This window comes from Taeniopygia guttata, chromosome 12 (genome assembly GCF_048771995.1).
Source record: "Taeniopygia guttata chromosome 12, bTaeGut7.mat, whole genome shotgun sequence".
In the NCBI taxonomy this organism is placed as follows: Eukaryota; Metazoa; Chordata; class Aves; order Passeriformes; family Estrildidae; genus Taeniopygia; species Taeniopygia guttata.
In genome coordinates, this window is record NC_133037.1 from 1,293,721 (window position 1) to 1,310,457 (window position 16,737).

General features: G+C 50.0%; 1 protein-coding gene across 9 annotated transcripts in view; it reads right to left on the reverse strand.

Moving 5' to 3' along the window:
• ITPR1 (inositol 1,4,5-trisphosphate receptor type 1) overlaps positions 1–16,737 on the reverse strand; it is a 160,811-nt gene that overhangs the window by 61,055 nt on the left and 83,019 nt on the right. For 7 of the 9 annotated variants that reach the window (XM_030283173.4, XM_030283178.4, XM_030283174.4 and 4 more), the window contains 6 exons: positions 15,557–15,677; positions 14,294–14,478; positions 13,966–14,114; positions 12,994–13,105; positions 9,686–9,712; positions 248–283 (listed from right to left, as the gene is read on the reverse strand). In XM_030283173.4, the coding sequence (XP_030139033.1) occupies positions 248–283; positions 9,686–9,712; positions 12,994–13,105; positions 13,966–14,114; positions 14,294–14,478; positions 15,557–15,677 (630 nt within the window). The remainder of the gene's footprint in view (positions 1–247; positions 284–9,685; positions 9,713–12,993; positions 13,106–13,965; positions 14,115–14,293; positions 14,479–15,556; positions 15,678–16,737) is intronic. The other 2 variants (XM_030283179.4, XM_030283177.4) reach the window with 1 other exon arrangement.

The following is a 16,737-nucleotide window of genomic DNA, read 5'->3' on the forward strand; positions in this document are numbered from 1 at the left end:
AGTGCCACCCTTAAAGAATAAAGGAAAGGAACAGACTTAGGATTAGCTTACAATTTTTTTTTACATTTTCAGACTACCATGCTGATGGTGTATTGGATTAAGGCACTTTAACAAATCTACTTATTTCCACTGTCTAACACCACGCAGGAACACACATTCCACAGGGGTTTTTACCAACAAGACACTCCACTAGGACTACTGAAACACCAATATTTGTGTGCTGTACAAATATAGGTGGCTGACACACCTCTACAGGGCTCTCCGTTTCTGGAGCTTGCGGCAGCTAGTTGAAAGTAAAATGCAGAAAAATTAGTCATTCCTCCAGAATCCTTCATCCCAACAGCAACCCAGTGGTCAACAGTGAGGGGAAGGGAGCTGGCAAAGCACTTGACTTCAGCTGAATCATCACAAATGAATTATAGCTGTAATTACTGTTTACACTCTCTCACCCTGCTCCTAAAAGAGCCACATTTGGCAAATTTCGCAGGTATCCTTTGAACACCCCAAACTGCTTTGCATGAACTCAGAGGCACAAGCAAAAAAAATGTAGTTGCAGGTGCCCAGAGCACTTCTGGGGACCACACCCCCAGGATCTGTCACTGGAATGCTGCACATCCACCCCAGTGGGGAGGAGGAGGAAGCCAGGGCTGAATATCACAAAGGCAGCAGCCTTATAATTTTAGCTTAAAAAAATGTATTCTGTGGATTCTCATCTATAAACATACAGTTCTCAAGATAAAGGATACACGACGCAGCACCAAACAGGAGCAATGAAATAAGGGCCTGAATGGTGACAGCTTTTCAAATTTAAAATGCTGATCTTCAACTGAAACAGATGAAGACAAGTAACTTTTATCTAGTCAAGCACAGACACACAACAGAGAACTGAACATTCAAACTCAACTGCTGACTTAATTGTGGGGAAATTGCTGTAATTTCTCAGGAGCAGACTCCAGGAAATAACTCTCACAATAATGCTGTAACCCCAGTGAGCCAGGCACTCCTGGCACGTCTGCCACAGGGACAGACAGACCAACAGAGCACAGACTGGGGGAGCACCCAGCACCCAGAGGGAGGCCACAGATGCAGCAGGAGGAATAATGAGACTCCACGTCCCAGGAAGGAGCTCTGGGAGTGAGCACTTCCCCTGCAGGGGCTCCTTGGCCAAGAAAAAGACCCTTCTCCATTCTCCTCCCCAGGGACTCTGCTCCTGGCCAGCTCCCATGGCCTTTGGTGGTGGCTTCCTTGCATTGTCACTGCTCCTGGACAGGTCTCAAGCATGCAACCCCCTTGTGTGGCCAAGTGGAAGCAGGGAGGGTTTAGCCCAGAGGAAGCAGCTCGTTCCTGCAGAGGAACACACCGTCCTGCCCTGCCCTGCTCCCAGGCTGGAGCCCGACAGCTCGTGGGGAGCCTGGGCACATTGTCCCGGCTGCACAACCTGCCTGGGGCACAGCAAACATCCCTCTGCCTTCCCCAGGAGCCAACAGCAGCAAGGAAACCAGCCCTGTTCCCCTGCAGGGGAAGTGAGGTCCCTTCCTCCTGCGGAGGGGAGACTGAAGCTGACAGGTCAAGTGGGCTGCTGGACTCAGAATTCCAAACAAAAGTTTCCTTCTGGGCACTGGTACAGGTTTCCCACAGAAACTGTGGATTTTCCATCCCTTAAAATGTCCAAGGGCAGGCTGGATGGAGCTCTGAGCAGCCTGGGAAGTGTCCCTGCCCATGGCAGGGGTGGCACTGGATTCCTGGGTTGATACCTTGACCCCATTTCAACCAAACATACATTCACATTTTGGGGCTGAACAGCAGCACAGATGAAGGATCGTATAAAATTGATAGTTTGCTCCTTCCCAAGCTAATATTATCAATTCCAGCCCACAAATTCCCGTGCCCTCTCTCTGTTGCATAGACAGCACATCAGAGCCAGCCCCACACACTGACCTGGGAGCAAAACCACTGCCCTGGGCAATGCCCACGTGGATCACCCACAGCAGCACAGCCCTCAGCCCTCTTCCAGAAAGAATATAAACTCCAAATCCTGAAATTGTTATTCTTCCAGTCAAAATGGGGTCAAATAGCAAAGAATTATTGAGCTCTTGTTGCTGTGTTACGCTTTGCACACTCCTGTGTGTGCTGCAACAGCAAAATATCACCTTATGCTTTACAAGGATTGAACAGGGTGGGAGAGCAGCCCAAAGCAGGAACTTTCCAAGATTTCTTTGCCTCCATATATTTCAGCTCTCCAGCTGTAAGAAAGGGATGGTTTGGGGGGCAGGGGCAGGTTGGGGAATACCAAACACAGCCAGGTGATCAGCAGGACACAGTGGACAGCTTTTAAACTGGAACCCAGTGGGTGGCCAGGCCAGAGTCCAACATCTGTGCTTTTTACAGGAAAAGGGAAAGGCCCTTTCAGCTTGCTGAGCAAAACCCTCTCTGTTCCTTTGAAGTTTGCACTGCCCCAAGGCTGGCCAATACAGCACTCCTCACGAGCCACGACTGGAGATGCACAGTCCCTGACCCTGTGGTGACCGCAGCACTTCCAGCACCCACTTCCCCAGCACGGCCACGTGTGCTTCCCAGAACAGCCTGGCTGACTCAGGACTGGATGTATGGCCCCCAAAAACCACCAGAGCACGTGGCAGCTCCAGGCTGAATTCACTGCATCTCCATCTCTGAGATACAGATGAGCTTTCCTCCTTTACAGTCTGGAGGAATTCTTTGAAGTTTTAGTCTTATTTGCTTTCAAAATAACAATCACAATGAAAGTTGCTAAATCCTTCCTTCACAGAAAAGTCAAACTACTGCTGTGATAGAGTAGAAAATATTTAAGGAAAAGCAGAAAGATTTTCATTCAAGTTTGAAGCATCAGAATTGCTTTTCTCCACTTTTTTTACCCAACTATGCAGTGAACATCCAGACCACTGAGCAGTGAAAAGGCCTGAAATGCATTTAAAATGGCTGGTGGAGATTGCAGTTCACAGATAGGGACTGCTCCAGAGAGTGGCTTCAGCAAAACAGGCTGGAAAACATCTCACATTGTCATTAATGAGAGGGAAATAATCTGATCAGAAAACTCACATTTGTGTGACCACACATTCAAAAACCTGCTCCTTTTCTCTTCAGCCTCACCTGACTTGGGAATTTTGACAAAATAATGGACAAAGCAGCACAATTCCAAGCATCAATCTCCTAACTTCAGGCTGCCCCAGAGCCCAAAGGACTGAGAGGTAACAAACCTCAGCCTGCTGAACTGATGACGTTTTCCAAACCTCCACACAAGTCCTTCAGGTCTCTCCAAACATCCCCTCTGCTGTCCTGGGAGGTCCCTGAGCTCAGCACTGAGCACTCTGAGGAAGCTGAGCCAAACTCCACGGATTTGGCTCTGCAGACAGACAGTGGTGAGGAGCAGGATGCCCTGGGCTGTGCAGGAGGTTGGGTTCAATCACTGAGAGGTCCCTTCTGGTCCCAAAATCTGTGAATTCAGGAACTGACCCAACTCCATGCATATGGCATCTCATTACTGGGGTGGCAGGGGGAGACGTTTGGCAGAGAGGAGGAAATAAAAAGGGAAAACACAACTGCAGAGCCAGCCAAATTGCACATTAAGCTTTTGATAGCCAGGTTGCACATCCAGATGCGAGGAACTGGAGTGAAGATCTCCAATAAATGTTATTCTGAAGCCTCTGCCTCAGCTCCTGCATTGCCATCTCCAGTAGGAGCTGGAATTCCAGCGGGAATGGCTGTTCAGATTCAATCCTGCAAGTCCCTTTCCACTTTTTCCTCCCTTCTCTGAACTTCTCTGCTCTTCCCTTTGAAATACCATCAGCTCTTCCTTGAAAGGCACACAGCAAAAGCATCACCTTGTCTGATTCGTGGCAACAGACTAGAGCACAAATTATGTTGCTGTCCTTCATAACTCTTTAAAAATACCACAGAACTCTGTGCAGCCTCCTTGCCAAGTCCCGTTTGTAAAGCCAACACTGTTACCTCAAGGAGAAATTTGGATAGGAAATTTCTAGCCCTTGCAGATGATCTGTAGGTGTCTGTCAAACAAGCATTTGACTTGTTATGGAGAAGTTTCAGGGCAGAGGGGAATAGCTGGGACCCAGGAGCACTGAACTGCTTTGAGAAACTTCCCACGTTCCATCTCCCCCTGCACAGCCGTTGCATTTTCAGGGATGGAGGAGCCCAGAGCTGCCGAAATCAGGCAGCAGCAGGAGATGTGGGGCAGCACCTTCTTCTGGCACAGGTGCCCCAGAAGGCACGAGGGATTTTGGGGGGCAGGGACAACCCCCAGCTCCCACCCTGACCTGTCACACACGGCTGAACATCCTCCCTCATCTCAGGGAATGTGCAGAGATTCGTGCACTGCCAGGCGAGGAGATCTGCCACAAGGACTGCCAGTGCCTGCACTCCAAGGTCACCAAGATCCACCATGGGGAATGCCTTCCATCATTTTCCAGAGTTTTCAGTGGAGAAATCTTGTTTTAACTTGGGCTGGGACTTTCCAGGAGCTGGAGCCCTCAGTCTCTGCCCTTCAGCAGGAGTGCAACCACTTCCTCCTCTTTAAATCCTTGATCTTGCAGGACTTCTACTGAATACAGTAAGAACTACCTTCACAACACATTTTACAGCAGCAGTTTTAATTAGCAGTAAGATGGTATAACTACTATTTTTTTGGTGACAAGTAACTGTAAGAAATGTTCCAATCTCCTTTTCCAAGGAGCTCACCAATTCCAGTCCGTGTTAAAAAGAAAAAAAAAAAAAAAAAAAGCCCTGTCCAAAGATTGCAGGATTTCTCAAAGGGAAAAAAAAAAAAAAAAAAAAAGGCAGCCCACAAAAATTTATGAGTGCCTGCATTTCCTCTGCTTGAGACATAACAAGTGAAGCACTGTCTAAGTGCAAAATACACAAGAGAAATGACTGCAGAGTAAGCTCTCTACAAGGAAAAGAATTCCCAAGTGCAGATTTCCAGCTATGAAGAGGTTAATACATTTCCTTACTCCAATCTAAGATGCATAAAGCAGCACATATTTTGCACCTTAGCTATTGGAATTTTAGTTTATCATAAATAAAGAGCAGGGAAAAGGTTAATTCAGGCAACCCCTTTGAACCAGCATTTTCAGTTCCCTTTTCACCTACTTGAAACCTCAAGACTAATGCAAAGAGGTGAAAAAACCCCAAACCTAAACTCTACTGAGTGGGTCTGCAAGTGCATTTTACTGGCTGGAGCTGCCTGTAGATATATCAGCTGCATAAAGAAGTGTCACTACTGAAAAAACAGATAAAACACCAACACAACCCTAAAAAATAACTAAATAACTACAAGGGAAACTCCGGGCCGGATTTGGTTGGGTGGTTGCTGGTCCATACCCCAGCCCTGAGGGCTGGGGGGAAACAGCAGAACATCCCCATTTCAGTGTGGAAATTGGAATAGAGCTGCAGTGGTTGGGGTCAGACTGGGGGGAAGCAGAACATCCCTATTTCAATGTGGAAATTGGGATAGAGCTGCAGTGGCTGGTGTCAGACTGGGGGGAAGCAGAGTACCCCCATTTCAGTGGTGCAGTGGTGTGGGGTCAGCTGCAGTCAGACTGGGGGGAAGCAGAGCACCCCCATTTCAGTGTGGAAATTGGGATAGAGCTGCAGTGGCTGGGGTCAGCCTGGGGAAGCAGAGGACCCCCATTTCACCCTGGAAATTGGGATAGAGCTGCAGTGGCTGGGGTCAGGCTGGGGAAGCAGCAGCCCAGCCCCAGCTCAGGGCTACCAGCCCAGGCTGTGGGCCAGCCCCGGTGCCTGTAAACATCCCCACCGCCTTTATTGGCAATTACTGCTGAAGGTCACACATCAGCAGCGGGCCTAAATTCCAGGAAAAAAAACCCTTCTTATGTAACTGCTGCCTGAATGTTGGCAGGTGCCCAGCGGAACAGCTCACTGCAATGTGGCTGGGAGGGGAAAAAGGAATATAAAAAAAAATAAAAAGCAAAGTAGGCCATCTCACAGCGCGCTCGGCATCCTGCGCGTGCCACCTGCAGGTCAGCGGCGCCGGGCCCTGCCTGGCAGGCCACGGAGAGCCATGGCTCCTCCAGCACGGGCGTGTTCCAGCAGCCAGGACTCGCCCTGCAGGTGGAAACGGGGCCACGGTGTCCCCAAAGGGCAGCCCTGGCCGGGGAGGATGAGGAGGATGAGGATGGATGGGGAGGAAGGTCCTGTCCCAGCGCTGTGGCACAGCAGGAGCTGGGCTGGCCTGGAGCACAGGGAGCCCACGGTGCAGCTCAGCCTGCACACAGAAATCTGCATCACGCCTGCACTTCTCAGTGGGCTGAGGAGTGCATGAACAGCAAATGAAGCTGTTGTGGCTAATGACAAGCAGGGTTTAGTTCTTGCTGTTGTGTGAAGAGTCACACTTTGTGGCGCTCGGGAAGAATTCACCTCGGCCCTGAAGCTCTTCCCCAAGACGGCAGCACAGGCTCCATCAGGAACAGGATGAGAGCAGCTCCAGCCCAGCAGGGAAACCACCAACAGAGACCCAGCCCAAGGGCTTTTCAGGACAATGCCCTGCCTTGGGGTTTTGGCTTTATCACCTGAGCCAGCTGCTCAGAGCCCATGTCAAACACACCCTGAGGAGCCCTTCGGCTCCTGCTCCCACCCCACGCTCCAGGAGAGGCAAAGAGCAGCCACAGCACAGCCCCAAGGCCAAGCTCTGCGCTCACAGCTCCCCAAAATCAGGAGAGAGCAAACACAACCGTGGTGCCAGTGTGCTGGGACACAGCTCCTCATGGTGCCAGTGTGCTGGGACACAGCTCCTCATGGTGCCAGTGTGCTGGGACACAGCTCCTCATGGTGCCAGTGTGCTGGGACACAGCTCCTCATGGTGCCAGTGGGATGGGACACAGCTCCTCATGGTGCCAGTGTGCTGGGACACAGCTCCTCATGGTGCCAGTGTGCTGGGACACAGCTCCTCATGGTGCCAGTGTGCTGGGACACAGCTCCTCATGGTGCCAGTGTGCTGGGACACAGCCCCTCATGGTGCCAGTGTGCTGGGACACAGCTCCTCATGGTGCCAGTGGGATGGGACACAGCTCCTCATGGTGCCAGTGTGATGGGACACAGCCCCTCATGGTGCCAGTGTGCTGGGACACAGCTCCTCATGGTGCCAGTGTGCTGGGACACAGTTCATCAAGGTTTGGGTTTTCTATCAATGCTCCACTGCTCCTCCTTGGAAAACTGCAGCTCCTCCCTGTCCCTCCTTTCCAGCTCAAAGGGAATGACACGTAAACCCTCAATAAAAGTGTGAGTTAGGACAACAGCACCACCTCTGCTGTTCCCTTCCACTCTACTTCTCCAGTACCCAAAGCCCTCCAAGCTTAGCCCAAAATTGTCTAGGGATGGTGCCAACCCCACACTCAGGGCATTTCCTACCTTGGGTGAATTCCAGCATTATTCACCCACTTCCACAGGACACTCCCTTCTTCACTCACAAAAACATTAAAGAGGGTCTGTCATGACTTTCCATCAAGGCTTTCACTAACAAACACATGGATCTCCTGGCATTTTTAACAGCTTTGGGACCCCCTGCTCGCTGGGATTACCTTGCAGGACACAACTAAGATAACTCACATAAAAACCACCATGAAATCATGCCATCAACAGTTACTTCAGTGCAGCTTCCCCTGAGGGAACAAGGAGTATTTCAGCTGATCAAAACAATTAAAGTGTGCACAGTTTTGACAGAAAAACAAGCTAATAATTTTACTAATAATGCAGCGTTTTGTATCCTTTGCCCCAAATGTTTACAGTTTCCAGGGCTGACAAAAGGGGAAAAAGGAAAACCAGACAACCCCAGGATTTCTGAGCCTTGCCAGTGGTTCCAGCTCCATCTGAATCCCTTTCCCTGTGCAGCCAGTGCTCAGTGCTGGTGCTTAAACACACACCTGCTCCTTCCCTGCACTTGCTCCATTAAGGAGCAATAAAATTCCTCCTTTGCAGCCTCTAGACCAAATCCCAAATTGCTCTGCACGCTCTGGCTGATTTACTGCAGGCAAAGACAGCACATCACAGCCAGAAACCAAAGGGGAAAGAGTTTCACATTATGACTTAATTTGCAATTAAACAATTCAACTTTCTCTCTGAAGTTTCTCCAAGCTAAAATTATACATATACACAAGTGCTATTCTGGGAAGCTGCAGCAGCACATCATCCAAAGGACCTGGCCTGGTAGAAACATTTCTGTGCTACAGGTTAACTTCTGGAAACCAGAGCAGGCTGCTGGTGGGCATGCCCCAGGTTAAAAGGGGAAAAAACCTGGGTTTACTAACACAAAAAAGAGAAACAGACAGCAGAGCACCTCTGTAATACCAGAGGTATGTGTGGAGCTTGGAGACACACCTGAGATCTCACCCCAGCACAGCTCAGAGGTGATGGCAGGGCAGTAAATGAACTTGTGCAACAAGAAATTTGTCTTTCAGGTCAAAATCAGACTCTGGGCAGAAAGCAGTGATGGAAAACCAGTTTCTTAGGGAAGGGACCTCAGCTCCAGCCCTAAAAGCCCCCCTGAACAGAAAACATCCTCCAGGCCAGCTCTGGGTATGTACACAGTATTTGTCCACTTTACTGACAAATAGTTTGGCTTTCAAACCCACTTCACCAGGCAAGGTCCCCAAATATTTCATTTTCAGAATGAAGTTTACCCAGTGAATTCAGGTGATTAACATCAAAATTAACAAGTCACATCCTAAATTGCTTTCTGTAGATTTCATGACCTACTCAACTAAATAAAGGTCAGAAATGCTTTAGACATTTTAAGTGGTTGAGCTTTGTTCCAAATAAAAGGCTGGCTTGGGAGAGAACACAGGAAACAAAGCACTGAGAGGAAAATATTTCTTTTTTCCGTGGTATTTCAGTAAAATAAGGTGCCAGTCAATCACTTTCTCAGTATTATACATTTATGCAAATTCCACACCCACACCAGGGTTTTTTTGAGCTGATGAGGAAGTTGCACAGCAGAGGCAGCTCAGCTCCCTCCCCCTGCCCTGACCAGACACTCGGCTTGTCAGAGTCCTTGGAAAGCTCCACGTCAGTTCAACTCCAAGTTTTCCCTCACAGAGGGTTTTTCACGCAGGAACAGCTTCCCAAGTCATGGATTCCTCAGGGCTGCACTCCAACATCCCCTGGCCTCGCAGCCAGAGCCCACCGAGGCCCAGCAATGCCCTCACGAGCTGCAGGACTGTCCCTGTGCCTCTCTGGGAAAGGGCAGCACAATTTCTGCACATGGACCTGCCTCTCCCCATCCCACCTTCCTCCTGCGTGGACACCACTAAAGCTCACTGTTTGGCTTTCGAAATAAGAAGAAATAACCCCTTGACATCTGACACAGGGATGGTGGCCAAGTGCTGAACGCTGACTGCTTAGAGCAGTTCATCCTCCAGATCTGATCCTAAACTTCCCAGGATCTACCCTGGCACCAAAATGGTAACTCCATCTGGATTAATATTCCAAGAAATGCCATATGGAATTAGTTATGGTGACTATTCCCAGGATAGACACACAGCAGACTGCAAACTCCACTAATTCACTGACACAGGCACACAAACCAGAACGCTCAGTGCTGCAGAGACAGGACAGATCACAGGGCTACTGGTAAAACAAACACCACAGAAACAACACTGGAGAAAAGAAATAAAATTAAAACCTCAGCATTATCCAATTCAATGGTAATCTGCCGGGAAAGAAAGAAGGGGAAGAATTGAAAGCAAGGATTAGTAAGAGAAATGAAACATTAATTTCATGTAAGGATCTTCTAAATAACTTAACACTTTAATGCTGCAGTCCAACATTATTTTTGCAGTGGGCACGAGGAACATCTGCCAGCGCTGGGTTAGGGAACAGACACTGCTGGGAATGCTGTGCCAGGCAGCTTGGGAGGCAGGATGTACCCTGGCTTTGTTCCTGTGCCAGGGACAAACCATGTGGCCTGGCTGACCCCGAGCCAAGGACTTCACCCTTGGGCACGGGAGTGTCACGAGCCCTGAGCAGCAGCAGCAGCACAGGGGCTGCATTGCCACTCTGGGAGGAAAAATGGAGCTTTCCAAAGGCAGTCCTGCAGAGCTGGGGCGAGTCAGCTGGTAGGCACCCGCAGAGACGTGCATGAATGACATGTTTCAGCACAGTGAAAAACTTGGGTCTAGCCTACACTGTCAGTGTAGCGCAGTTTGGTGCCTATTAAATACTCCACAGTATGCTCCCCGTCACTGAGCCATCCTGAGCGCCTGCCAAGCCAGGAGTCTTCAGCAATATGGAAAAATTCGAGCCTTCCCACAGGCTCCTGTACATCTGTGCTCTGCCCACGGGTTCTGCTGCTGCTGAGGAGCCCCAGCTGTGGGAGCTGGGGGACAGCAGTGTCCCCCTGCACTGCCCACCCTCCTCAGGGCCAGGGCCAGCAGGGTGAGGGGATCTGGGGGCTGGCAGGGTCAGAGGAGAGGAGCAGCCCATCCTTAGTGGGTCAGGCTGTCCCTGCTGAGCTGCAGCAGAAGCTCAGGTGCTGGATGGGTGTGCAGGGACAGCTGAGAGCCCTGGCACAGGGACAGGACGGACTGACAGCTCTGCCCTGCCCTACCTGAGGTTTGGATGGGCTCTCGGGAAGGAATCCTTCCCTCTCAAGGTGCACAGGCTGCCCTGAGAGAGGAGGGATGCTGCCCCATCCCTGGAAGGGTTCAAGGCCAGGCTGGACATGGAAGGTCCTTGCCCAGGGTCATCTTTAAGGTCCCTTCCAAGCCAGGCCTTCCCACAGCTCTGTCAGGTCAGGCTGCTCACCAGGCTGAGCTCTGCACCTCCATGGATGGAACCACCTCTAGGTAGGGACTCCAGGATTTACAGAGGGGTTTTTACAATATAAGAGGGGCTTTTCCTTCTCTCTCTTTTTTTTTTTTTTTTTGTTACACTACAGGATGATTTTAAAAACAAAAGGTGCTGCCTTTTAGGTGGTGACTAAAATCAGTTCTCTGAGTCACAAGGGAGAATAAATCCCACTGCAGTGCTCACAGCCAGACAGTAAAAGCTGTTCTACTACTACTCACAGTCTATCTGTGAGCAATCAGCTGCTTCTTCCGACTCGGAAATCACTTCACAGGCAGGCATATCCTGACTCCTTATGTAACTGAGCTACTGCTTCAGAAATTAATGCTTCTGCCACACTTTGAAGATTTTTTAGCATCTTGTGGGGTTCTCCATGGTCTGAATGGTGCAAGGTATGTTAACTGCAGCTCTAGAAATACTGCTTCATCCAAGTTAGCTGAATCAAATCTAAGAAACTCCTAGAAATTAATTTCCATTTTGGAAAATCTCTCAGTGGCAAATTACATTTAAGGGAAAATCTCAAAGCTCTGATTTGGGTTTCACTGGTGTCTAGTATATGCAATATGCATCACACACTGCTTTTATCACTTCAGGTGACCTTGGACAGTGGCTCCTGGCTGTTTTAACAGGAGAGGACACACTGGTCTGCTAGAGAGGCGTAAAATGTGATCTGTGGTTACACGGAGTCTGTTCCACCCCCAGTGCTGAGCATCAGGAAACACCAGCACCCATCAGAGGATCACCAGTCCCACTCCTTTCCCACTCAGACTGATTTCTGCAGCCCACAGCCAGCCCCTTGCAGCTGGGATGGCTCAGAGGAGGCACCTCGAGGAGAGGACAGAAGGTGATGCCCCAGCACAGGGCATGGAGCTGCAGGACTGGCACTCAGCTGTGCCCTTCCCTGCTCCCTCCCCACGCCACAGGGATGTGCTGCTCCCTGCAGCTGGCCAGGGAGCTCCCTCAAGTCCGTCAATTCCCTCAAAGCTGCTGCTGCTGCACAAGGAGACGGTCCCAGGCAGGGGCAGAGCAGCAGCTGGGGCTGGGCTGGGCTGTGAAGAGCACAGTCCTGGCCATCCCTACCCTGAGGGCATTTTCCTGGGAGTCTCCCCTTGCTGGCACTGCCTGTGCTGCCTGGGTGTGCTGGGAGCAGCCCACACGTGCACACACCCATGTGTGCCAGGCTGCCACTGCTCCCTGCCCAGACCTGGCACCACGTCCTGCTGTCCTGCTCCCTCCTCCTGGTGACACTCCCGGCTGGCCAGGATGCTGCAGGCTCCTCTGCCTGTGGAGCATCTCCCACAAACGACTCCTGCTGCTCTGAAACTCTGATCTCTGAAGTTTGCTGTGAATTGAGCATGAGGCAACAGCTCCAAACCCATCTGTGGGGGAGAATTGAGGACTGAGACACCTCCTGCTCCTGGGCATGGCCTGCCAGTGGCACTGAGAGCCCTGTGGCACATCACAGCTCCCCCCATCCCCGATGCTCCCCAGCTCCTTCACTGCAGCCTGTGCCCCTCTGCACCACTGGGAGGCATGGGAACAACCTCAGCTGATCAGAATTCCAGAGAATCTCCCAACCCCAGTCTCAGCTGACTGTAACCACTTCTAGAAACACAAACAGATGGGTGCATACACACTCTCCTGATGGAAATAAAGAATAGGGCTGTACCTACAGAAAAATGCTCCTCTCAACCAGTCAAGAGTTGTATGTAGGAAAGGGAAAGAAGCAGCATGGGTGGGTGTACAGAGTTTCCATCTATAAACCACAACCAGATTACTCAATTGTACACAAATTCAAATGAACTACAAAACACCCTCTTGTTGCAAGGTTACATGACCTGAAGAGTCACCTAGACTGGGGAAGCAGATAAAGATGTTACAGCCTTCAGAAAAAGGTAACAAAATTGGTATTTTGGAGCACCAACAACTGCAGGGATTAGACTTAAACTTGCCAGTCTTAATAAGAAAAGCAACAGAAACAAGCTTAACTTCAAATATGATTTGAAAGGTATTAGTTAACTAAAAATGTTTTGTCCCTGCTCCAACCTAGAAGTGCTTACACATACCAAACAGCTTGAAAAAGCAGCTTTCTTTTCCTTTACTGAATAAAGCCAGTGTTTAACAGAATGATGGACTGTACCTTACCTTTTCTCCATAGCCTCTATCTTTGGTCATCATTTCCCTGAGCGTCTGTAATACCTTAATGCACAGTTTCTCCTCATTCTCCTCCAGCAGCTGCTTTGTGTGCTTAATTAACCTGAAAAAAGCCATCAATCAGGTCAGTGCAAATATTCTAAAAATGGGGTAAGATATATGTGCTTATCTTCACTGGTTTATGCTGCAAACAAGGTTCATCATTATGCTGTTACACAACCATTTTGGAGCCTTCTCTCCAGAGCAACACCTGACAGCTACCAGGGGAAGCTGTGGGCAGGAAAAGAGCCAAAAAATCCCTCTGGCTGCAAGCAGCAAGGAGTCAGTGGGATCCAGGACCTGATGGTCCTCCAGAACAACCAGTTAACAGTAAGAAATCTATTCCACTCAGTCAATAAACAGACTGAGAGCCCTGGAGGACACAATCCCAAATCCATCCCACCCAGCACTTGGGACTAACTCAGTGCCCAGCTTCCACAACCTCTGTACAGAGCCCACCCCACGAGGAGGTGATGGGAGAAGATGGATCTAACTCTGAATTGTCCTCTAAATGACCTTGTAATCTTCCCCTTTCCTTCCCTCTAGCTGTGGTGATGCCCATGACAACAACTGATCCTGATTCACCCAGCACCTCAGGAACATTCCTAGGGTGAAGGCACGTATCCATAAGTGGATCAGCTCAAAATGCAACTCATTTATACAGCTGCTCAGGACATTTGCATCCTGCAGCAAACAGACATTTTTAAGCATTAGCTGGGAGAACATATCAACCAGCCTTTCCCACAAGCAGCTTCTTCTTCCCCACCAAGGACAAATTGCCTTGACCATACTACAAAAAACTGATTTTTACAGGTATTTCAGAGGATATCAAGTATTTACCAATCTGGGCAAGAGGGTTCCATTCCACAGGACACAGGAAGACTGGGAAAAAGCAAAGCAAGCCAGACCTCTACGATAACTTACTTGCAAATGAAACCTCCACTTTCACATTTCCTCCTGGCATCCGTGTTCTCTGGGAAGAGCAGCTCAGGCCTGTGGAGCACATCCACCAGCACTGACAGCTCTGCCTGGACCAGAGGGCGCAGGCGATCCTCCAGGGCTGACACTATGTCCTAGGAAACAGCACAGCCAGGTTCAGACAAACACCAACAACACGCACACCACTCAGAGCTGAAGCTGCTGGATGAGGGACAGGACAATGAGCTCTGAATAAATGAGAAAACCTCAGGGTTTGTTCAGGTGAGGTTTCAGTTTTGCTGTGCCCTGCAGGGGCAGGGGGCTGTGCAGTCACCTGTAACCTCTCGATGATGTTCCTGTAGTCCCTGGAGGCGGCGAGCACCGAGTCCCTGCGCGCGGCGTTCCGCGCCGTCATCCGCCAGTTCATGGCCGTCTTCTGCACGATGTTGTGGGACTTCAGGAACAGGTTGTTCACCTGGCTGTCCAGGTCCACGGGAATGGCAATCGCTCGGCTTTTGGCTGCAACAAGCCAAATTGAGGGAACTGAGACCCTGAGCACATGAACCAGCACAACAACAAAGGTTTATACAGTCCCTTCCTTCTACAAACTCTCCCTCCCAGGCTGAGAGGAAACAGCCTCAAGTTGCACCAGGGAAGGTTTAGATTAGACATTGGGAAATTAGGACATCAGCATTTTTTTTTTTCACAGAAAGGGCTGTAAAGCATTAGAAAGGGCTGCCCAAAGAGGTGGTCAAAGACCATTTGTACGTGTCACTTGAGTTCGTGTTTTACTGGTGACCACAGTGGTGGTGCTGGGCTGGCAGCTGGACTTGACAGCCCTAAGAGATCTTTTCCAACCTTAAGCATTCCATGAGTCTTTGAGTGCATTTTAAACAGGGCAGTTCTCAGTCCTCGTGCAGGGTCAGGTCTGGGCAGGATTGTGTTTAGAGGCTTCCACACCTCAGAGCTGTTTCTGTTGTTGGAAGTGTGGGAGTAGGAATCTGTTCCTAAACACACACCCCCAACAACTCGTGCTGGCACACGTGGACACACAGCAGCAGAACTTGACCCCAAATCCAGCACAAGCTACTCTTGTGGACACTGAAAGTGGAGCAAATTTATGGGCAGGAGTGGCACTTCCAGCTGCACCAGGGAAGGGTCAGGCTGGACAGCAGGAGGAATTTCTCCATGGAAAGAGTGGTCAGGCATTGGAACTGCCCAAGGAGGTTTGGAGTGCCCATCCCTGGGGGTGTCCAAGGAAGGGCTGGAGGCAGCACTCAGAGCTCTGGGCTGGGGACAAGGTGGGGATCAGGCACAGCTGAGACTCCCTGGGCTGGGAGGGCTTTTCCAGCCTCAGCGATTCCATGAAAACCATCAACAGGACTGCAGGGAGTTGTGAGGTTAGACAGAGGAAGCACTTCAGGTGACAGTGACAACACCCACTGCTGACCCACGATGATCTATCAGCATAAGCCTGGACTAGGAGTTACCCCAGGTGGCACCTGCAGGGCACACACCCGCTGTCCCTGCGGCAGGACGACACACCAGCAGCCAGCCCTGACCAGAGCAGGCAGCTCTGCTCACCCCTGCTCCTTACCGACGTCAGAGAGCACCCGGATGCAGCTCTCCACAGAGGCCTTCTGGCTGGGCATGAGCCACGTGCAGTGGTACACCCTGAACACCCCCTGCAGCAGCTGCACGAACACGGGCTGCCGGGTCTGCAAGGCAAGCAGAGACAGTCACAGCCCCAGCCCAGCTCAGCTGGAGCTCTCCAGTCCCTTCCAGCTGCTCTGCAGCACCCGATTGGGCAACTCCCCGTGGTTGAGGGTATCTACCATGGGATCAGCAGCTGGATGGGAAGGGTGGGAACCAGCCCTGGAAGGGAAACATGAAACAGGAGCTTCTGCAGCAGAAAGCCCTGCTAATTGAGGCCTGACTAAGCAGAGGAAGTGAGCAGTCACCTTCATCTGTTCTATCAGAGCTATCAGCAACCCTGGCACTCAGATTCCTCTTTTAGTGTTGACCAGCAACTGACTCAAGAGGCCACAGGTAAATGTGGCTTGGCTGGGTGACAGCAGAGCTCCAGAGTTGGAAACTCATCCTTGCAAACATTACTTGCTGTATCCAATTCACTGGGAAATGTGTGTTATTTGGAACACAGGCAGTGGTTAGTGGCAAACGCTGCAGCTGCTATGGATCAGCCAAAACCAAGGTGTGGTTTTCACCCCTGAATTTCACAAGGTGATCTTCCACTACAGACAGGTGAGCTGCTCCAACACACCCAAGCCCATGAGCTGTGTTCCTTCACCTGTGCAGCTGCCCAACAATAGTGACCAAAACTCCATTTGGTTTTGTACAGTGATTACTTAGTAGAACAACATATTACAACCTGTAGAGGAAAGAGCATTTTAAATATTTCAAGCTGAGAGAGAATACCCTTTGTCCCTGTGCCCACTAGCTATGGAATGCTTCTATCAGCTACAGGAACTACACCACAGTGCAAACACCACAGGACTTAGGAGCCAGGGAAAAATACCTCATTTATTCTGGCCAACAGTAAAGCCTGTTTGCAAGAAAAAAGTGGAGTTAGAGTAAAAAGCCAAATCTATTAGCTAATTAAATCTATTAGATCAAGTAAATAAAACACCATTAAAAAAATGTACAAAAGGAGAACCAAAATTCAAGCCCCCAAAATTGCTAAGAGGCAAATACCCATTATCCTTTCTGGAAATAAGCCAAACACCAAAAACCATGGCAAACAACAGCATTCACCCAGGG